The following is an 18,232-nucleotide window of genomic DNA, read 5'->3' on the forward strand; positions in this document are numbered from 1 at the left end:
GTCCTCAGGGCTGGAGAATTTGGTCACTCAGTGGCAAAGGTGGCAGGAGATGGGTGGGGAGCATGGCCAGGATGGGTTGACCTTCTATTCTTGTGGCCAAGACAGCCGAGGGAGTCCCTGGGGTTCCCTTAGCCATGTTGGAGACCTGGAGCTTCTCAGAGAGATTTGTTGGGACTAACCCGTTTCTGCATCACTTTTTCTGCTCTCACCATGTTGGCGTTTCTTGGCAGGCAAAAGCTCTCTTGTAAAATGTCTGACCAGCTCTAATGGGCTTGTTACAATGAGCTGGGATTTTTATAACTTTTTTTTTTTAATGACTTGTTTGGAAGAGGAACTTGTCTTGCTAGCTGTCTTCTCATTCATTTCGGCATTATCCACCCACTATTGTTGGACAATACCTTCATTTGAGATTCATAAAAATACAAACACTTATGGGCTCTCATACATCTGAAAATTAATGCGTAGTAGAAGTGTTTATTCCATAAAGAAAAATTTTGAAAGCTTTAAAAACATACTCCAGAAGGTCATTGGTAGCTTTGGCTTTCATATCACAAACTTCTCAGGTAAAAATCCATCCTAGCGAATGTTTTGGTTTGGTTTTCTACCATATTTGTTTTCTCCTTCCCTGATTCTCCTCCTCTCCTTTCTCGTGATCAGAAGTAGGAGGGTAAACTAGAAGCTGGTCTCAAAAAGGTTTTGAACTGAGTGCGCCCTACAGATGAATAAACACATTACCTTCTGAACCCTGGGATCCCTTTTCCAAAGGAAACAGGAAAAGGGGGAGCTCAGAGTCCCTAGCAAAATACCAACGTGCAGAAAAAAGCCCTGTTTAAAGTTTTTTAACTTTCCCATCAGAAGAGGGTTTTTCTTTACAGGGGGAGGAGGAGGAGAAGGGGAAGGGTGTGAGGAGAGGGGAAAGGTGGGTGTTGGGAGAGGGGAGGAAAAATACAGTGAATTCTCCGGTAACCTTTGCTCTGTTGATACTAGACAAGACTGCGCTGTTAATGAGTGATTGTTAACAGATGGCTGTTGAGCAACTTAGTCAGAAGCAGGAGATGTTATTTGGTGGTAGTGCTGGGAGGGTTAGGGTGCAGGGGTGAGGCAAGGGGATATTTAGTCTTTTCATGAGGACTGAGCTGTCAGAGATTTATGATTTTCGTTTGGGCTTTTGGAAGTGGAGGCTTGGGGGAAGGATTCTTTTCTGTGTGTGCATGGTAGAAAGGCCATTTGGTGCTGAAGGCTCTGACGATTATTTTTTCAGTTGAGGGGTGTCCCTGCAGCCCTTGGCCTTTGGCAACTGCGAGATGGAAATGTATGTCTTTAGCTTTCCAAACCTCATGTCCCAAACCAAGAAGGAGTGGGCTCTTCCCACTGTCTGAAGACGGATTAAGAGCTTCAGGTGTGGATCCACACTTTGAGAAAACTGATTAGCTCCCTGCGATGCACCAAATTGTTATTGTGTGTGTGTGAGGGGGCAGGGATCCTTCTGAATGTGTGTCTGTCTGTGCATGTTTCTTGCCCTTTCCTGATATGGTATATACCTTGTCCAGCACATCCAGCCATTTCCTTAATGGGTTTTATTTGGTATAAATTTGAAGGTAGCCTCAACACATCCCATTCACTCTATGTAGAATTTGAGTGCTTGATCCTACCAAGATTATTGCGGTTGTTCAGTGTATCTCAAACAGTGCAGTACTTAGATTTTATACTTAATTCTCCTCTGGACCTTATATGCAAGGTTCAGGGATGTGAGGTACAAATGAGATCACAAAGGATTGCTTCTCAAGGCTCTTCTTATTTTCAACCAGGGATGTATGGTTTGAGTGAAGGCAGGAACCAAATGCACAGTACAACATTTTGTAAAACGGTTTTGGTCTTTTAATCAGGATAAGCGGAATACCATTTGTACACACCGCTGGCAAAATGTGACCTTTAATAGCGAGTCTTAACATGACCTCCCACAATCGTGCACTAGATAATTTAATGTCTTTCTTGTACACTAACTTTGTAACGTATGTAGGTGAGTGTGTGTATATACATATGGAGAGATATATGTATACGATTGAAAGACTAATTTTTTTATTCTGTCATCCTTATTTATTCATATTTCTTTTTTGGGGGCACATAGGACTGTATGACAAATGTTCTTACACCTCCCGTGACCGAGGATGGGTCCTGGGGATTAACACCGTCAGTGACCAGGGGAATAGAGACCCCCGCTATTTCTTCTCTCTGAAGACGGACCGTGCTCGCAAAGTAACCACCATTGCAGCACATCGCAGCTACCTCCCCAACCAGTGGGTGCACCTGGCTGCCACGTATGATGGGCACCTGATGAAACTCTATGTGAACGGTGCCCAGGTGGCCACGAGTGGAGAGCAAGTGGGCAGCATCTTCAGTCTTCTGACCTTGAAGTGCAAGGTGCTCATGGTTGGAGGAAATGCCCTGAACCAGAATTATCGGGGTTACGTAGAGCACTTCAGCCTCTGGAGGACAGCCCGGTCTCAGAAGGAGATCTTGTTGGACATGGGCCAGGCAATTCACAGACAAGACATGCCTCTACCTCAGCTAGTTCTTCAAGACAGTTTACTGAATGTGAAAAACACCTGGTCTCCCATGAAGGATGGCAGCAGTCCTCAGAGCAAGTTCAGCTATCATCACGGCTATTTGCTGGATACAAGCCTAGAGCCTCCGCTCTGCGGACAGACAGTCTGTGACAACACCGACGTCATCACCAGCTACAACAAGCTCCCCAGGTTCCGCCGCAACAAAATTGTTCGCTACCGTGTGGTAAATCTCTATGATGACAAGCACCAGAACCCCACTGTCAGTCGGCAGCAGATTGAGTTCCAGCATCAGCATTTAAATGAGGCTTTCAGCCGCTACAACATCACCTGGGAGCTGGAGGTGCTGGAGGTGAAGAACTCTTCCCTTCGCCACCGACTCATCCTGGCCAATTGTGACATCAGCAAGATCGGGGATGAGAACTGTGACCCCGAGTGCAACCACACCTTGACCGGGTACGACGGCGGAGACTGCCGGCACGTACGCCACACGCTCTTCAACAAGAAGAAGCAGAACGGTGTGTGTGACATGGATTGTAATTACGAGAGATACAACTTCGATGGTGGGGAATGCTGTAACCCAGAGATAACAGAAGTCACCAAGACGTGCTTTGACCCATATTCTCCTTACAGGTAGGCAATTTCTTAAACAAATAAGCATTTTTGCGATCATATTAATGAATATTTGTCTAGGTATTGATCAGCCTGCTGGCTGTTAACCCTTGTGTTATTGGCGTTATGGGTTTTGGAGTTTTTAATTAATTTTTTTCTTAGTATGTAGCTCACATTACGGTTATCCAAATGCAATCTCAGTAACGGTCTCAACGGGGTCTTAACAATAAATTGGTATTCCCCATGTAGGCTACAGAAAGTTATTGCTAAGGACCAAAGCAGCCAGCTTTGGGAGACCCATTACTTGTTGGTTATGAGCAGTATATTGTACCATTGCACAGTATATTTTAACCACAGACTCTTAGGAGTGGGAATTGGATGTCATAGAAAGCTCATGTGTATTTGAAGAGGGAAGAGCCCCTCAGGAATGGAATAGAACATAAATACACGTAGGGAGACTTGAACTCTGTAGCACGTTATTGAAGGTAGGTGGGTTATTCTATATTCTTAATACCATGAGTACAGCACTGCTGTGGAGGAGCAGCTGGGTTATAAGGAGGGAGGGTGGTACCAGGTTCCTGGCAGTGCTGCTGCACATGTTGAGTGGGTAATTGAACTCTTCTGCACCCTTTTCTATACGTATGAAATTGGGGGTAGGGCCACTTCATTGTAAATGGTAGGGAAACTTACTGCAGGTGGATGTGAGATGATAAGATCCTGAGATCCTCAGCTAAAGGCTTCCTTTTGTTGTGGTTTGAAGAGGGGCATCCCTGAATAACTTGCATCAGTTGAGTACCACCTACCTAGAGTTACTCCAAATTGCTTCTGATAATCTTCAGATAAAGTTATTAGATTTAAGTAAAAAAGTGTTCCCTGTGAATGACTTAGAAATCTAAACACAGAGATGAAGGTTAAAGCAGAAATTCTGTTGTCTGTATCCCACGTTACAGGGATTTCTTTAGAGCAATTCAGGGAGTCATGGGGGAAAAAACACTCAATGGTTGGAACACCCTGTGTTGTCAAAACTGAAGGCCAGGTTAAGACGTATGAGCTCTTCAGGAGTCCTTTCCATTATAGCAATTCAGGCTATATTTGTAACTTCCTTGGTAGAGAGAAGTTTTTAAATGACATTATCAGCTCTACTGGATCTTTAAATACACATAATTAAGCTGCAAAGAAATGCTTCCTTTCCAGTTTCTTTCCTTTTTCTTTTTTTAAACTCCGGTGAGGTTGGTTTTTTTTTAAAAATCCTTATAGCTCAGCTTGACTTCACTCAATTCCCAGTGAACAAAGCCAAAACGAGGAAATACTTTAAATACTAATGACTGAAAATATCGAAAGGAAAAATACCAATCTTTTAATGCTGTTCAACTGGAGAGGAACACAACTAAGCAAACATCATCAAAGGCATAACACGCATTGGATTATTTTAACACTGTAGTTCTGAGAACTCGAGGTGTTAGTTATAACAACTATGACAATTTTTAGAAAAATACATTCTTTTTAATCTGGTAGTACCATTTTATCACTTGTTCTATGACCAGCATAATACCCCCATACAAAATGAAACAAGAAAAGCCTTTTAAACTTTAATTGACAATTTTAAGACTGTGCCTTAATGTTATTCTGACATACAGAGATGTTTCTATTTCAAATGAAGTCTTTTTGCCCTACAGATTGTACTTGCACAAGCCCAAGCAAGGAATTTTGTTCTAAAACCTGAACTTACTGTAACACAACATAGTTGCTTTTCACAAGCAGTTGTGTGTTCCTTTTGGAGACAACCAGGATACTGAACTTTTCTGGAGGATTTGCATTTGGTGGCACTGAGCTCACAGATCTTCTACATGTTCATTTTGGCTTGAGAAACACCTTCTCTTGACTGGCACACTTAAGCCAGTGAGGGAGGCCTGAACATCCTCTTCCACAGCATAAAGCCTGAGAAAATCCATAGATCCTCCCAATATATTTTAAACCAGATTTCATTTATTTGTCTTTGCACAGACATTGCAATGCAGCATTGACCATTGTCAATGAAACCAAGAAAGGAGGTAGAAGATTCCATCTCTCTGGAGGTATTATTTGGTGGCTGATGTGCTTTCACTGAGCTCAGACCTACCACTGTGTTTGCACTCAGTATGGCAAAATACAGCAGTTACGCCTGTGGACTGGATCGGTGGGGTTTTTAAGGCTGAACACTGTTTTGAGTATTTAGGCTAACAAAGGTTTAGGGCAGTGGCTTTGGCAGCAAAGCCTTCATTGACTAAAAAGATGAAGATTCAAACCCTATGTTTGGCTTTGGTGTTGCCTTCAGCACCATCCCATGAGAGACATTTCCATGCCAATTAGTGACTCAGTCAAAATCTGTGACTCAGTTGGCACCATCCAGGCCCATTTTGCCTCACCAGCCCCTCTTGTCATCACTTTTGTTGGCAAAGAGTCCTCAGTCCCCTCTAATGCAGGCCTTGCACCACATCAATGAAGACATCTCTACAGCCACCGAGAGCTCACATCTAATTCCAGGTATTTCCTCTGCTAAAGGTCAGTCTGCCAATAGCAGAAGAAAGGGGAAAGAGCCCTCAGTCTGGTGAGGCATAAAATAAAAGGGGGGAAAAAGGTGAAATGGTAACTTTAAGTAAAGAGTTTCCTGAGCTTTGTGCTGTAAAGGCTCTTGACAGCTTTCCTTAGTACTGGGGGGTCCTTTCAGATGCTACAGGGTTTTGTTCCTCCTACATCCTTAGTGGCAGCAGTTGTAGCCAGCTGTTCACCATTGCAGAGTTTATTCCTGAAATACTTTTGTCCTTTGGAACCAACCAAAAAGTGCTAGTGCGTGATTAATGCTGTTATAAACAGGAACCCTCTTCAGTGCCTCTTCATCCCCAAAAGAAGATGTAGCCTCTTCCAGTTGCTTTCCTTCTTCTGATGGTCTCAGTCCATCAAGTGTCCATCCTGGGGACAAAGTTGTTCTGAGCCTTGTTAAAAAAACCTCTGCGTATGCTTCTTGACTAAGTGCAGCCACAGATATATCACCAATCTGCATATACCTCCAATCTGCATTATCAGTTTCTTGTGACCCTTTTGGCACCTTGGACAAAGCGCTCAAGCACTTTAGTGGTGTTCTTTAGCCACTGTTGTGGTGCAACTACATTGACCTTAGAGCTGATCTCAGCAGCAGAGTTGGTTTTGCTTTGTTTGTTGTCTCCAAACTCTTTTTCTGGTGCCTCTCCAAAAACATTTCCCTCCGAAGAGCTGAGGCTCAGGTAGCAGGGGTGCTGGTGCATTTAAATCCAGTGGCATATCCATGAAGAAGTTTGCCAGAGGGGCAGTTCAGAGCACTGGTGGATGGGGACTCTGCTCTCCGAGCTGCTCAGCAGAAAAGCTGTAAACATTGTGGTACTGACTAGATCATCTCTCCTCTTTTTTAATAGCCTACGGGGAAAAAACAAAGGGCTGGTTATCATTAGCCACACAGCAGGCTTTATCCAAGAATATCTGCCTCACTACTTTTTATTAATTTCATGAGAGTGGGACAAAATGTATTTATCCCAGCAGAAGGTTTGCAAGTATTGTTCAGCTTTTCTTTATTTCTGCAGTTCTGGGAAATTAGAACATGCTAAGATCATACAGTCTGGCCCAATACAAAAGCAAGGAGCAAGGATAAACATACTGGCCAGAAATACACATTCCTTGTTTTATTTGGGATGTTGCTGGTTGCAAAACAGGGAAGACTGAGCTCATGACACCTACCATGGCTTCTTGTCAAAATACTTGAAACAAACAGCAAGGGATCATAGGAAATCATGCTCTGTAAGTGCCATTTGATGTGGCAAATTCTTGCACCATACTATGGTTAACTGAGCCATTCCTTTTATTTAATATTGGGCTTGCACTTAAGGCTTCACCACAGGATTGCATGGACAGATAAGCAAGCATTCCCCTTAATGCCTTCTTAGGAAAATGCTGATGAAATTCCTGAAACAGTAAAAGCTACTGGAGTGTCTTCAAACTCCCTCAGTTCATACAATCTACTGAATACTTGCTGGAAATCCCCTCAGAATAACTGACCCTGCAGACAGGCTTTCTCAACAGCCCCGTGTGTGCCCTGGAGGCTCCCGCGACCCTTCGGCTCTGCCTCGCCAAGGGCAGGATGAGCTGCACATGGTCCAGAGTCTGTTTGCAGCACTTGCCTACAGACCGGGGGACACACTGGACCAAAGAGCTGGAGTCCAGTGTCCTGCTGATCCCACCCTTTTCTGTGGCTTTTACCAACATTTGTACCGTGCAGCTTAGCGTTGTGTCACACTAGCTTGCTCAAGATTAAAGGCACCGACACATTTCAGAGTCAGTAGTTTAGACTCTGAATGCATGTTTGAGCAATTTGTAGAAATTTCCGCAGTGGTTTTGAGCAGCAATGGGTACGGCAGAGCCTCGTATGAAGAGCACATCGTGCTGTGCCATGTGGATGGCAGCAGTGGCATTCAAAGGAGGAGGTGGCTGGTTAATCTCCAACCTAGGTCAGCCTCGTCCAGATAACTGAGCTGAGGCTGCACTTCAGGGCTCCTCCAGGGAGATTTTTGATCAGATCAACCTCTTAATTCTTTTTCCTTTTCTTTCACTGGAAAGCTTTTCACGAGGCTACTTTGCAAAATGTGGTTAAATTACTCCAGAGGAGGGAGGCACACTTAGAGCCCTTTTCTAGGAGCTAGAAGAGTTGTAAGAAATACTCCTTGATTCCCAATAAAGGATTAATTTCCACCTAATCCTAAACACTAAAAAGAACAGAAGAAATTCATCAAAGCTCTTCAACTCAGGAAGCTTGAGAACTTAATCCCCTGCCTGGAAGAGACTGTTGTGCAGCTCTTGACTTCAAGGATTCCTGCATTCACACAGATATCAGACAGACATATAGCAAATACTCGAGGTTTTGCCTAGAGATTCAACATTAAATGTCCAGTTCTTTAATTACCAGCCCCAGGGCTGTTTAGAAGGTGGAGAGGTAACACTCTCAAGGACAGAGCTGCTGTGTCTTGGTAGTTGTCACCCAAAAGCCAAGTCCCAACAGGAAATCCTCTGTTCTCTCTGTTTATTCTGTCCTATATTCCAGATGTCAGGGATGTTGATCAGCTGGGAGGGGTTGCATCTGTTCCCATGCTAGGAACTGACATTTATAAGTCTAGTGTTGAATGCTGATATAGACAGGACTTCAGTACTAAAGAAACTATTTCTATGTATACAATTGCACACTCTAGAAACAGTAGGAGTTTGCTCAAATTAGCTTGACCCACAGTCATGTTTTCCAACAGGTTTTTTTTAAGAAACATTTTTTCCCCAAGACTCATAGGACTCATGGTTCCTTTCATGGACGTTATCCATTATGTAAAAAAATCACTGTCTGGTCAAACTGCAGGATGCTTGGAATGAAGACAGCCTATAAAATCTATGGAGTAAACTATCAGAGATCATTAAGAATCCTTGTGGGAGACAATAGATTAAAGTATTATTATACACTCCAGTGCCAATGCAGACCCATTTGGCTCTGGAACCCCCCATGGAAGATTTGCCGGCGCAGAGTCTGCAGATTTGGAAAGGACCGAATTTGGCCCTGGCTGCTCTGCAGCTCCATGTCCCCCTGGCCCTGCTGACGCTCTCCAGCAACCTCTACCAGCCTCCTCAAGGGCTGTGGTGGAGCTCATCCCCTCCCGTGTTCTGAAAAGTAGAAGCATATGCAAGTTGGTTTATTCTCTTAGTGATCAATTCAAATTATACCGTCTCACACACAGACTCTGTTTGATCACGTCCAACGTGCCTCTTTAAAGTACTGTGGGGCTTTGCATTAATCGCCCTGTTTTTTTCCCACATCCATTTGTGTACAACCTCTCTGCAGCAGTGGCTGTGAGGTGCCCCCTGTGTTTTTAATCAGTGGCAGCTGAAACCTTCTGTAAATTCAGGAGGTTGCACCTTTCACACAGAGAAAGATGCAAAGCACAGGCTATTTCTGTGGCAGGCTTAACCAGGTGCAATACTTACATTTGCAGCTCCCATTCTGCCTTTCAGACTCTTTTTTGTTTTTCTGATAGGAATTTAAGTTCGATTCTTGCAAGCAATAGCTGCCCCTTGGGGAGGTGCAGAGCAGCCCCCTCACCGTGCTCCCTTTACAGCATCCATGAGCACGATGCATTAGGCTTTGCCTCTCACGTGGATGGCTGGAGTTGGGCAAACAGTACTTGAGGGCTGCGTTTGGTTTTTTCCTAGTGATTCCTTCACTGTTGCTGCCAATGGAGATGTACAGAAATCTTTCTGAAGAGATGATGCCAACTTGTGTTGTGTCCGGAGGGACTTTGCTCTGTGCAGCCACACTTGGAACCATCAGCATTACTGGTGCCTTCACGTAGTGGGTTCGCAGGGTTGAGGAGAAGGGGTGAGCAGGATAAGGTGAATTTTCTTTATATAGTCTCAGCTGAAAATGTCAATGTGAGCAGAGGCATGGAAAGTGGCCTAGCAGCTCTGCCTTTGCCCAATATCTGAAAACTTAGTGCCAGGGGAGAAAGCCAACTCAAAAGTGTGATTACTCAGGAAATAGCCATTTCTATAAGTAGTTCATAGTTTTGGGTAGAAAAATACCTTTATGCCACAGAGGACTTGTTTGCAGCCTCAGCAGATGTGATGGAAAGACTGGAAAAAGAGCTGCAAGTTCTAAGCAGAAGAGACGGATAATAGTGTGCCATTCTATGACTTCCAGAGCCATGATGTTCCTGATGTAGCTGGGAGAGCTGAAGCTCTTCCAAGTAAGGCACGTTTCAGCAGTGGGGCGATGTCTTTTCTTAAACCAACTTATAGTGTTAGGAAAAAAGATAAGGAAAATACAAGGAAGGGTTTATGAGCTTGAAAACTTGTCTTTTTTTCCCCCCAAAAAAACCCTAATTGGTTGATCTGGTTGGGGAAAAAAAAAAATAATCTCCAAATAAATAATTGCTTGTGATTTTTTGGTAGTCTTTCTTTTGTTTTCATTGGTTGGCCTGTTGGGGGATTTCAGAGGTATGAAAAGGAAGTATATGTCAGGGGATTTGGGTATGTATGTATGTTTAAATTCGATAGCTGGAACAGAGTGAGGAGGGGATTAACTAAATGGAAAGGTGATGGAAAAGAGGAAGGTCTTGGACAAGACTGAAGGAGAAAGGATGCAGAGGCAGATCCGTAGGCAACAGCATGAAGCACAGTCTGTGTCTATTGGCCCTTGTTTGAACTTTTTTGGCATCGGTTCCCGATGTTTTAAGTCCCTGTCTGCCTCCTCCCTATTCTGTCTTCCTTCTTTCCCCAAGGCAGGTCAGCCTGTAAGTACAATCCCTCTTCTGCTCAGCTTGGGGAGAGGGGCAACCCAAGAAGTGGGTGTCTTGGTTTATCTTCTCTTAACTGCAGCAAGAATCGATTGTCCTTCAAACACCTCAGGATCAGCACAATGCGGAGCTGTCCCATCACTTTTACACCTGTCCACCACTCAGATATGCTTGTACAGAGTGATTGGTGAGGCCACTTTCAAAGTACATGTGATTCCTTCTCCATTAGCAGTACAAGGCACCCATTGAAGCCATCACACAGTCCTCAAACTTTCTCTGTGCGCGTGTTTGAGAAGGACGAAGACTCTGGGTGATTTGAAGGGACTGAAAAGAGCTGCTGGTCATTTCCTTAGAGCAATTGGGAAAGACAACGATGCAGAGCCTCACAGCAGATCTTTTAGGATTATCGAGATACTCTGAAACCACTTCAATATTTGTAACGTGTTCATAAAAGCTGTGTTGTAAAAAGCGTGATGCTGATAGCTACAGTTGGTTTTCATCCATTAAAGCCAGATTCATTGAGAAGTAAGACGGATATATCCCCACCCCACAACATGGGAGAGAGTTTAGACCAGGAATACGAACCACTGCTGTCAAAAGCAATTCTGCGTTTGCTTGATTGCAGCCCTGGCTGACATGGGGTTACAGGACCCACATACGGTGGAGGAAGATTAGGAGCACGAGCTCTGCTGGGGTCAATGAAATCCCATCCTTTAGTTTAGTTCTGAGTGGATTTGCAATTTTGGAGTTTGTCAGTGTAACTCAACTGAAACTACCTAGTTTGTACATAATTTCAGCACTCCAGATTAACACAAATTTGCAAGAAAGTGTTTTCAGGTTCATTAATAATAGATGGGTGGCTACACCATCAGAATGCTTGTTCTCAGCTTCCAAAAAGATCAGGGTGAGCTGCACAGAGGAAACTTCTTGGAAATACTTAAATGCTTCGGATATGAAACTCTAATAAACCTCCAAAACGCCAGGAAATTTGGAGTGAAGGCTGAAACTCCATACCCAGCGTACCCTACTGGGTCTTTGTATTTCAGAACACGTCATGTTTGTTCACTGAAATATCTCCAGTATGGAGCTCCTTAGGGTGGAGTTTCACCTTTAACTCTAAATTTCCTGGCATTTGCGAGTTTGAAGCACACGTTTAACTTTTCCCCAGTGCTGTTTTTCATTTTTAATTTCCTTTTTCTTTTAAAGGAGGGACCTCTGCTAAAAAGGGACCATACTGAAACCAAGATTAGCATTTTTGGCCTAATCTGATCTTTCTGAAATTCTTCAGGAGAACTAGGTTCAGCAAATATATTTCTCCCTTTGTTTTCAAGGTTCTTGTGGCCAATCCACCCCAGTGAAAAGGTGGATAAAATCTGCACCCTGCAGACCAATTATTTCAGAAGGCACCCAGATGTTTGAGTTGTATGTAACAAACGTTGGAAACATAGGACATCTCCTGTGAATTGTAGTTAAAGATCTGGTCACAGCCAGCAATATGTGTGAGCTCTTTGTTGTGAAATGTCTTATTTGGGTTAATTCAATAATTGCGGAGGCAGCTCATGTTTGCTATTGACACTTGTTGGTTTACATCAGCGATGGTAAAAGAGTGGAAACAGCAGTGGTTTGGAATAACAGCAATGGCAATTACCTGCAATGCTTTTAAAAATAATTTTGGCCCTAGATGTTGAAAAGATGTGTCATCACTGTTTAGTGTGAGGGCAGCTTCGGCAGGCTTGAATTACAAGGTTTTGGAGAATAAAATTCGTTCTGCTGCCTCAAAATGCTATAATTGAGCTATACTGCCAGTGGATAATATGAAATAGATTTGCTTCTCATGCTATATGCTTGTTGGTAGTTGCTTTCCCCAGCACAAGACTCTGTTGGGTTTTCCAATCATTCCAACCAGCTTTGCAAGGGGAATTTCTTGGTGAAATGTCCTTATGGAAATTTGAAATGTCCTTATGGATATTTGAAAGGTGCTGAAGTTCCGTGGCATTGGCTTTGTAAGTGCCCAAGTGTATTGTGAGTGCTGGGAGCCCGGGCCTGGTTCCCAGAGGACTCAAGGCTCCCATGCCCTTTCCCTGCCCGCCATGCCTGTGGCATTGCACACTTGGCGAAGGGTTTTCAAGAACTTTACTTTATGCAAATGAAAATTTGAAGTAAAAATCCAATGATTCCTGCTGCCTGGAGCCAGGTACGTGGTCACCGACCAGCCCCTCTGCGATGGGACTGGTACCCTGTGGCGCTCAGAGGATGGACGACTCCCCGTATCCTCTGCTAAGCTGGGTATTTCTCATTCTGACACATGAAAGCACTTTGTCGCTTTACCGACAGGCAGTATTCCTCTCCTTTCACCCTTTCCAGTATGGCCCCATCAACATCCTTCTGCTGCATTTCCAGCCTTGACTTTGTAATACAGATCACAGCTGGTTGGTTTGAATTTCCCCTGAGTTACCCAGGATGCTGCTGAAAGCACAGGAAGAGCAGAAATGCTTTAATCAGTTAAATCAATCAAACATTAAAAAAAAAAAAGAAAGTAGACTAGACCTTAAAATGTACCCCTCGACCTTTGATACTCACTGCGATGACGTCTTTGCCCTATTTCTTTAAGTGCAAGATTTTACTGGGGCTTGGCAGAAAAGCGAAGCAAGGAGGACACGGGAGGGGGGTTCGCTGAGTTAAAAAAGGGAAAATGTCAGTGAGAAAATGGAAATACCCTGATGTTTCTCCAGCCTAGTACTGGAGTTGGCCTCTCTCCCCCTCTGTTGCAGGGCAGGGGCTCCTTTTCCGTTCGCTTGACTATGGCCTTATTTAATCGGTTTGCTCTGACACGGAGCCAAGAAAGGGCTTTGCCGTGTGATGCCGGGTCCTGCCTGCGCTCAGGCATCCACAGCTGTTCCCTAGAACGGGTTGGCTTTTGACTACCGAACTGTCTTTTTATAGCCACAGAGGGCAACTATTAATAGATGAGATTTACCAAAACACAGTGCTACGCAGCGTGATGTGGAGGGGAAGAGGGAAACCTGTGTGATTTATGCCAGGAAAATTCCATGTTGAAATTATACTGGAAGACACAGTAAAAATGAATATGCCAAGAAGGGGATTTAATTTGTTATTCAGGCCATGCTTGCAGTTCTCCTCCATTAAGGATCTGCCCCTTTGCATGAAGTATAATATGTTGCTGAGTTATTTCTTCAGCGTTAAACTACACAAATTATACAGAGAATAAAGATAAGACACACAGACACAAAATACCAGCTTTTCTGGGATGTGAAAGAAATACCAAAAGGAAGTGGAGGCATTCCTGACCCCAAAGCCATTTTGGTTTGATCAGATGCGGGATTAGGGGTAAAATGTGAGGAATTCTGTGTTTTACGGTAGGAACATGCTGATCAGGAGTTTGCCTCTTTGTTTATTGATTAATTTCTAATTTCCATTATAGAATCAACTGAGATGTGTGCCCTTGTCAGACTTAAAAATTGTATTTGTATATCGAAGAAGACAGGTTAGAGAGTATTATGCAAAAAGGAATGAAGGTGTCAATTTGAGCTGCTTTTGCAGTCAGAGCTCAGACGTTGATTAAATAACATAAAATCCAGATGATATCAATTAATAGACCCATCACCGTAATCATCTACGCAATTTTTGTGCACCTTCCAAAGGCACAAAAGAGAATTTTATCCCCAAGACAAGATCCGCTGACTGTCAGTAGCATGCGAGCATCAAAATCCCCTTTATACTTTGACAAGCTTTTCCTTTAAGTTGTTTTGCATTTGCTTGATTTATTCATTTGGTTTAATTAAAAACAAGATGGAGAGAGATTAAATGGTGGAAAATTCTAAGTATGGTACACTCATTTAGAGAACATGGGTAGACCTCAGAAAGGCCGGAGCTCAGTTTGCTTCACGTGAGCATCACCGGCTGTGGAAATGTTTCCAAACTGTCTGGACAGCTGAGGTTTGCAGAACTGGTCGAGAACAATTACAAAACAGCATTTTTTCCATGATCTCCTGATTTCCACGAGCTTGAGGATGCTCTATTCCTGTCTTCAGTCCCAGGAAGCACAAATGAGACAAACACCTGAGAAATATTAAGAATTACATAAACGTACATTATTCAAAATACCTGGATGTTTCTCGGTTGGGCATTTCTGATTAAGGGCTTTTATTTTGCCTTCATGTTTGGCTCACTTTCTGCTAAGGACTAATTCTGTGAGTTGCTGATACCTCCCAAAATGTGTAGTGTCCGTGTTATTGCATTAAGTGCTGAGGAGAAACGTTGTCTATTTGTAGTTGTTGCTCAGTTCCTTAAGGCAACAGCCGTGCCATCTGCTCGCAGCAGGTATAGACACTCAGCATAGGCTTGATTTAGAGAATTAAATCGTAAAGTCTTTATAATGGCTGCAGAAAGGTAGGTTAGAGACGGAAAACAGGTATGTAAATGCCATGCACAATTTACATCAGGCTTCCCCATCGCACTGCATTCCTTAACAGTCATTCAATCTTTTCTATTTTTATATATGTAATGTTGTTCCAAATGTATGTTATGCTTTCTGTCTGGACCAAGTTACATATCCCAAGCTCTTTGAAGTCTCTGTATACTGAACTCCCAAAGACTTTGGTCTTTTGGCTTGGATCTCTACATCCAGAGCACGAATAAGGTCGAGAGCCTTCCCGAGTCGAAGGGCAATAGCTGAGAGGAAAGCTCCTACAGAACTGCACTTCACTGAAGTAAGTAGAAATGTTTTGGGTAAGGATTGATGGCAACAGTTCACAGCATTATGAAAGTTACTTCCCTTTTGCCTCCAGCCTTTTTACCACAGCTGTGTCAGTGCCAAAAACCAGAACTCGCTCACTAATTCTTCCAGCATTCATTGGTCATGATAAACTTCCAAACACAGCGTAAATTACTTCCGTCAGATACATCAGAGCGTTTCTCCCAGTTTGCCTGAAGAAATCTGTGCTGTTTGATTCTGATTGCCCCCCTGCACCCAGTTGGATTGAGAAAGGGGCCAGGAGTTCCTGACTTCCTCCTCACACACTCAGAATTCCTCTAAGAGTTCTACTCCTGAGGACAGACTTCTTCATGTGTTTTTGTTTCAAAATGTCTTACTTTGTTTTCAATATGCAGGCTCAAACCTTTAGCTGTCCTCATCTTGATCAGATACCAAGTTCTCTTTGTCCATCTGGGACCAATACCTGAAGCATTTCTAGTCTTTGATCCAGAAAACCATCAGGAGGAGATAGTCCAAACGTGGTTCCAGGCTGCGTTCCCTTCCTGTACAACTGAATAAGGCAGCACGTCAGGTTTTGCAGAGTTCTTGAGATGTACTTGAGCTGGCAGCAGAGCAGTTGTGGAAGTGAGGGAGTTCGTAACAGCCCCGCTCTGTCTCTAACAGGGAGCTGCAAGACGTTTCGTGCTAACATACGTTTTATAAATGCGTGTTTGCATAATTCAGGGTCTATGTGTGGGAAACAGCGGACAAAAATGACAGCTTGCCATTTTTGGTGGATCCTTTGCAAAGCTCGTTTTGTAGTCATCAAGAGCTTAAGTCCTATAGTAGTTGTTAGCGACAGGTTACCAATAAATTACTGCAGCAAACCAGAATGAAGGTTGATGTGTGATTGAGATACACAAATAGAGTGACAGAGGGTCCGGTGGGGAAGTCAGACTGTGCGCTCTGCCTGCAGCCCCTGTACTTGTGGCAAAAGTTGGTCAAGAAGTTTGCCATAAGGGAAAATTAGAGTTTTCCCTCTCTCGTGTTAGTATTCGACAATAGAGAACAGATCTTTGCATTCTCATAGCCCTTTGCTAGAGGCCTGTGTTTGATTCAAGTGGATCCATAGACTCGTGGTGCCAAAACAGGCAATTTCTGCATTTGTGTCTGAAGGCCAAATATATGGGTATGATTTCCTATAGTTTACTGTTACATGCTGGATCAGTACTCGACGTTTCATAAGCTGCCAGTCCAATTTCGTAGGGTCTCGGGAAATGTGTCCTCCGGGGAATGCTTATAATCGCTCTTATGTTTTGGACTGATAGCGCCTGTTTTCTGGTACACGTTAACAGATCCATATGTGAGGCAGCCCAAATGTCCTTCCATCCACCTAATAACCTGGGGTTTTGCTGTGTCTGCTTGCCCGCCGCTTACTTTAGGGGTACAGGATCATGTACCCTTCAGTTCAAGAAACACCCACTTCCTGCAGCACACGTGGTATTTGCTTTGCATTCTGTCTTTGCAGAAGTTACATGTTCTTCATAGTTCACAAATCAGAAAGACTGAAAGTTCCTGAGTGTTTGGAAGAGGCACATGTACATCTTTCCTCCTGCTGCTTGTCTCTGGCTTAACAGAGAGAATGAAGGGGCAAGATTTGGGTGTTAGGAAGTTAAATGTATTAGCAGCATCTGTTCCAGCTGTTGCTGCCACATTTTGTCTTCCAACAGTAGTTGCTTGACAAAGCCATGATCTACTAAGTCTTCTTTCCTGCTTTTTCTTTCCATCTTCCTAATGAACAGAATTAGAAATAAAAAAAAAAAAAACAACCAATTGTTGGATTTCAAAAATACACTGTCCGCAGTATTTTCTTTCTGCAGCTCTGGGGTATTTTCATTGCAGGTGTGTTGGTGTTGCTGCCAGATCACCTGGCAATTTACTGTGGATTCCGGGAACTTCAAAGCTGAATGTTCTTAAGTGAAATTTCTCTTTCAGCGACTGACATTTTCTGTTTCCTTGTAATCTCTTCACTGCTGGGAAAGAACAAGAGTAACGAGCTTTAGTAGATCTCATAATATTTAGTGGTTCTTTGAATCTGTCTATTTAATTTTTCATCCTTAAAAAAATGTGTTCAAGGCTTTACTGCTGAAGATAAAGACTTATGGTATCAATCAGTACCCCCTGAAAACAAAACAAATGCAACAAAACCAACCAAACAAAAAGAATTTTGAAAAAGTGAGGTTTCTAGTACCAGAGCACAAGCTTTTCTTGGTTTCCTTGAATTAAAGTCTCCATCACCAGACTTTGTTCCTCATGATCTCACTTTAGTGTCTTCCACCCTTTCTTGCAAAAGATGCAATAAGAGAAAATCTCAACCAGTCTCATTTGAATCAGGTTTTCATTTCTTTCTCAAGAAAGAGGAAAACTTGGATTATCCTAACCATAAGTCATTGCGACAGGACCAACTTTATGCACAACCCTGCCAGAAGGTTAAGAAATGAGATTTGGAAGTCCATGAGTTGTAAAAACAAAACCAGAAAGGAAAGCGGCATCTCCAAAGCAAAAGTTATGTTCTGCAAGATGCATATTTGGACTGGTTATTTTGGCCCATCAACTCTTGGAATATCTGTAATAAACATGCTAGGTTCTTTGTGATTATATATGATTTTATTGTTCTGCTGATGTCGGCCTGGTTCCAAGTGGCTCTCCATTCCAATAGCAACGTATATCTCACTTTGTGGCACAGCGTTTATGTGCAGGGAGGATTAGTGTCAAAAAGTGAGATGAAAGAAGCAAAGAATTTGACCTTGTTCTTTTTTCATCCTGCCTTTTTTTTTTTTACTGTGTGTTAATTGGGGAAGATGCTAAAGGACCAAACCCTTAAAGTCGCAGCTTTTGGTTGTTCTTGGAAGCTCTTTGGGGTGAGAGGTGGTGTGTAAATGCTGATTATTAGAACGTTGGCTGCTCGCTCATTGAAAGAAAGCAGGGTGCTGGTTCCACAAGATCTG

At 43.1% G+C, this 18,232-nt stretch overlaps 1 protein-coding gene across 1 annotated transcript in view; it reads left to right on the plus strand.

Annotated features, from left to right (window-relative positions):
- The window catches only part of PAPPA (pappalysin 1), a gene marked incomplete at its 3' end in the record, with an annotated part of 174,517 nt that overhangs the window by 23,968 nt on the left and 132,317 nt on the right, over positions 1-18,232 (plus strand). The window contains exon 2 of the mRNA XM_080356158.1: positions 2,129-3,197. Coding sequence (XP_080212284.1) covers positions 2,129-3,197 — 1,069 coding nt within the window. The remainder of the gene's footprint in view (positions 1-2,128; positions 3,198-18,232) is intronic.

Source organism: Nesoenas mayeri (genome assembly GCF_963082525.1).
Source record: "Nesoenas mayeri genome assembly, chromosome: 18".
NCBI classification, from domain to species: domain Eukaryota; kingdom Metazoa; phylum Chordata; class Aves; order Columbiformes; family Columbidae; genus Nesoenas; species Nesoenas mayeri.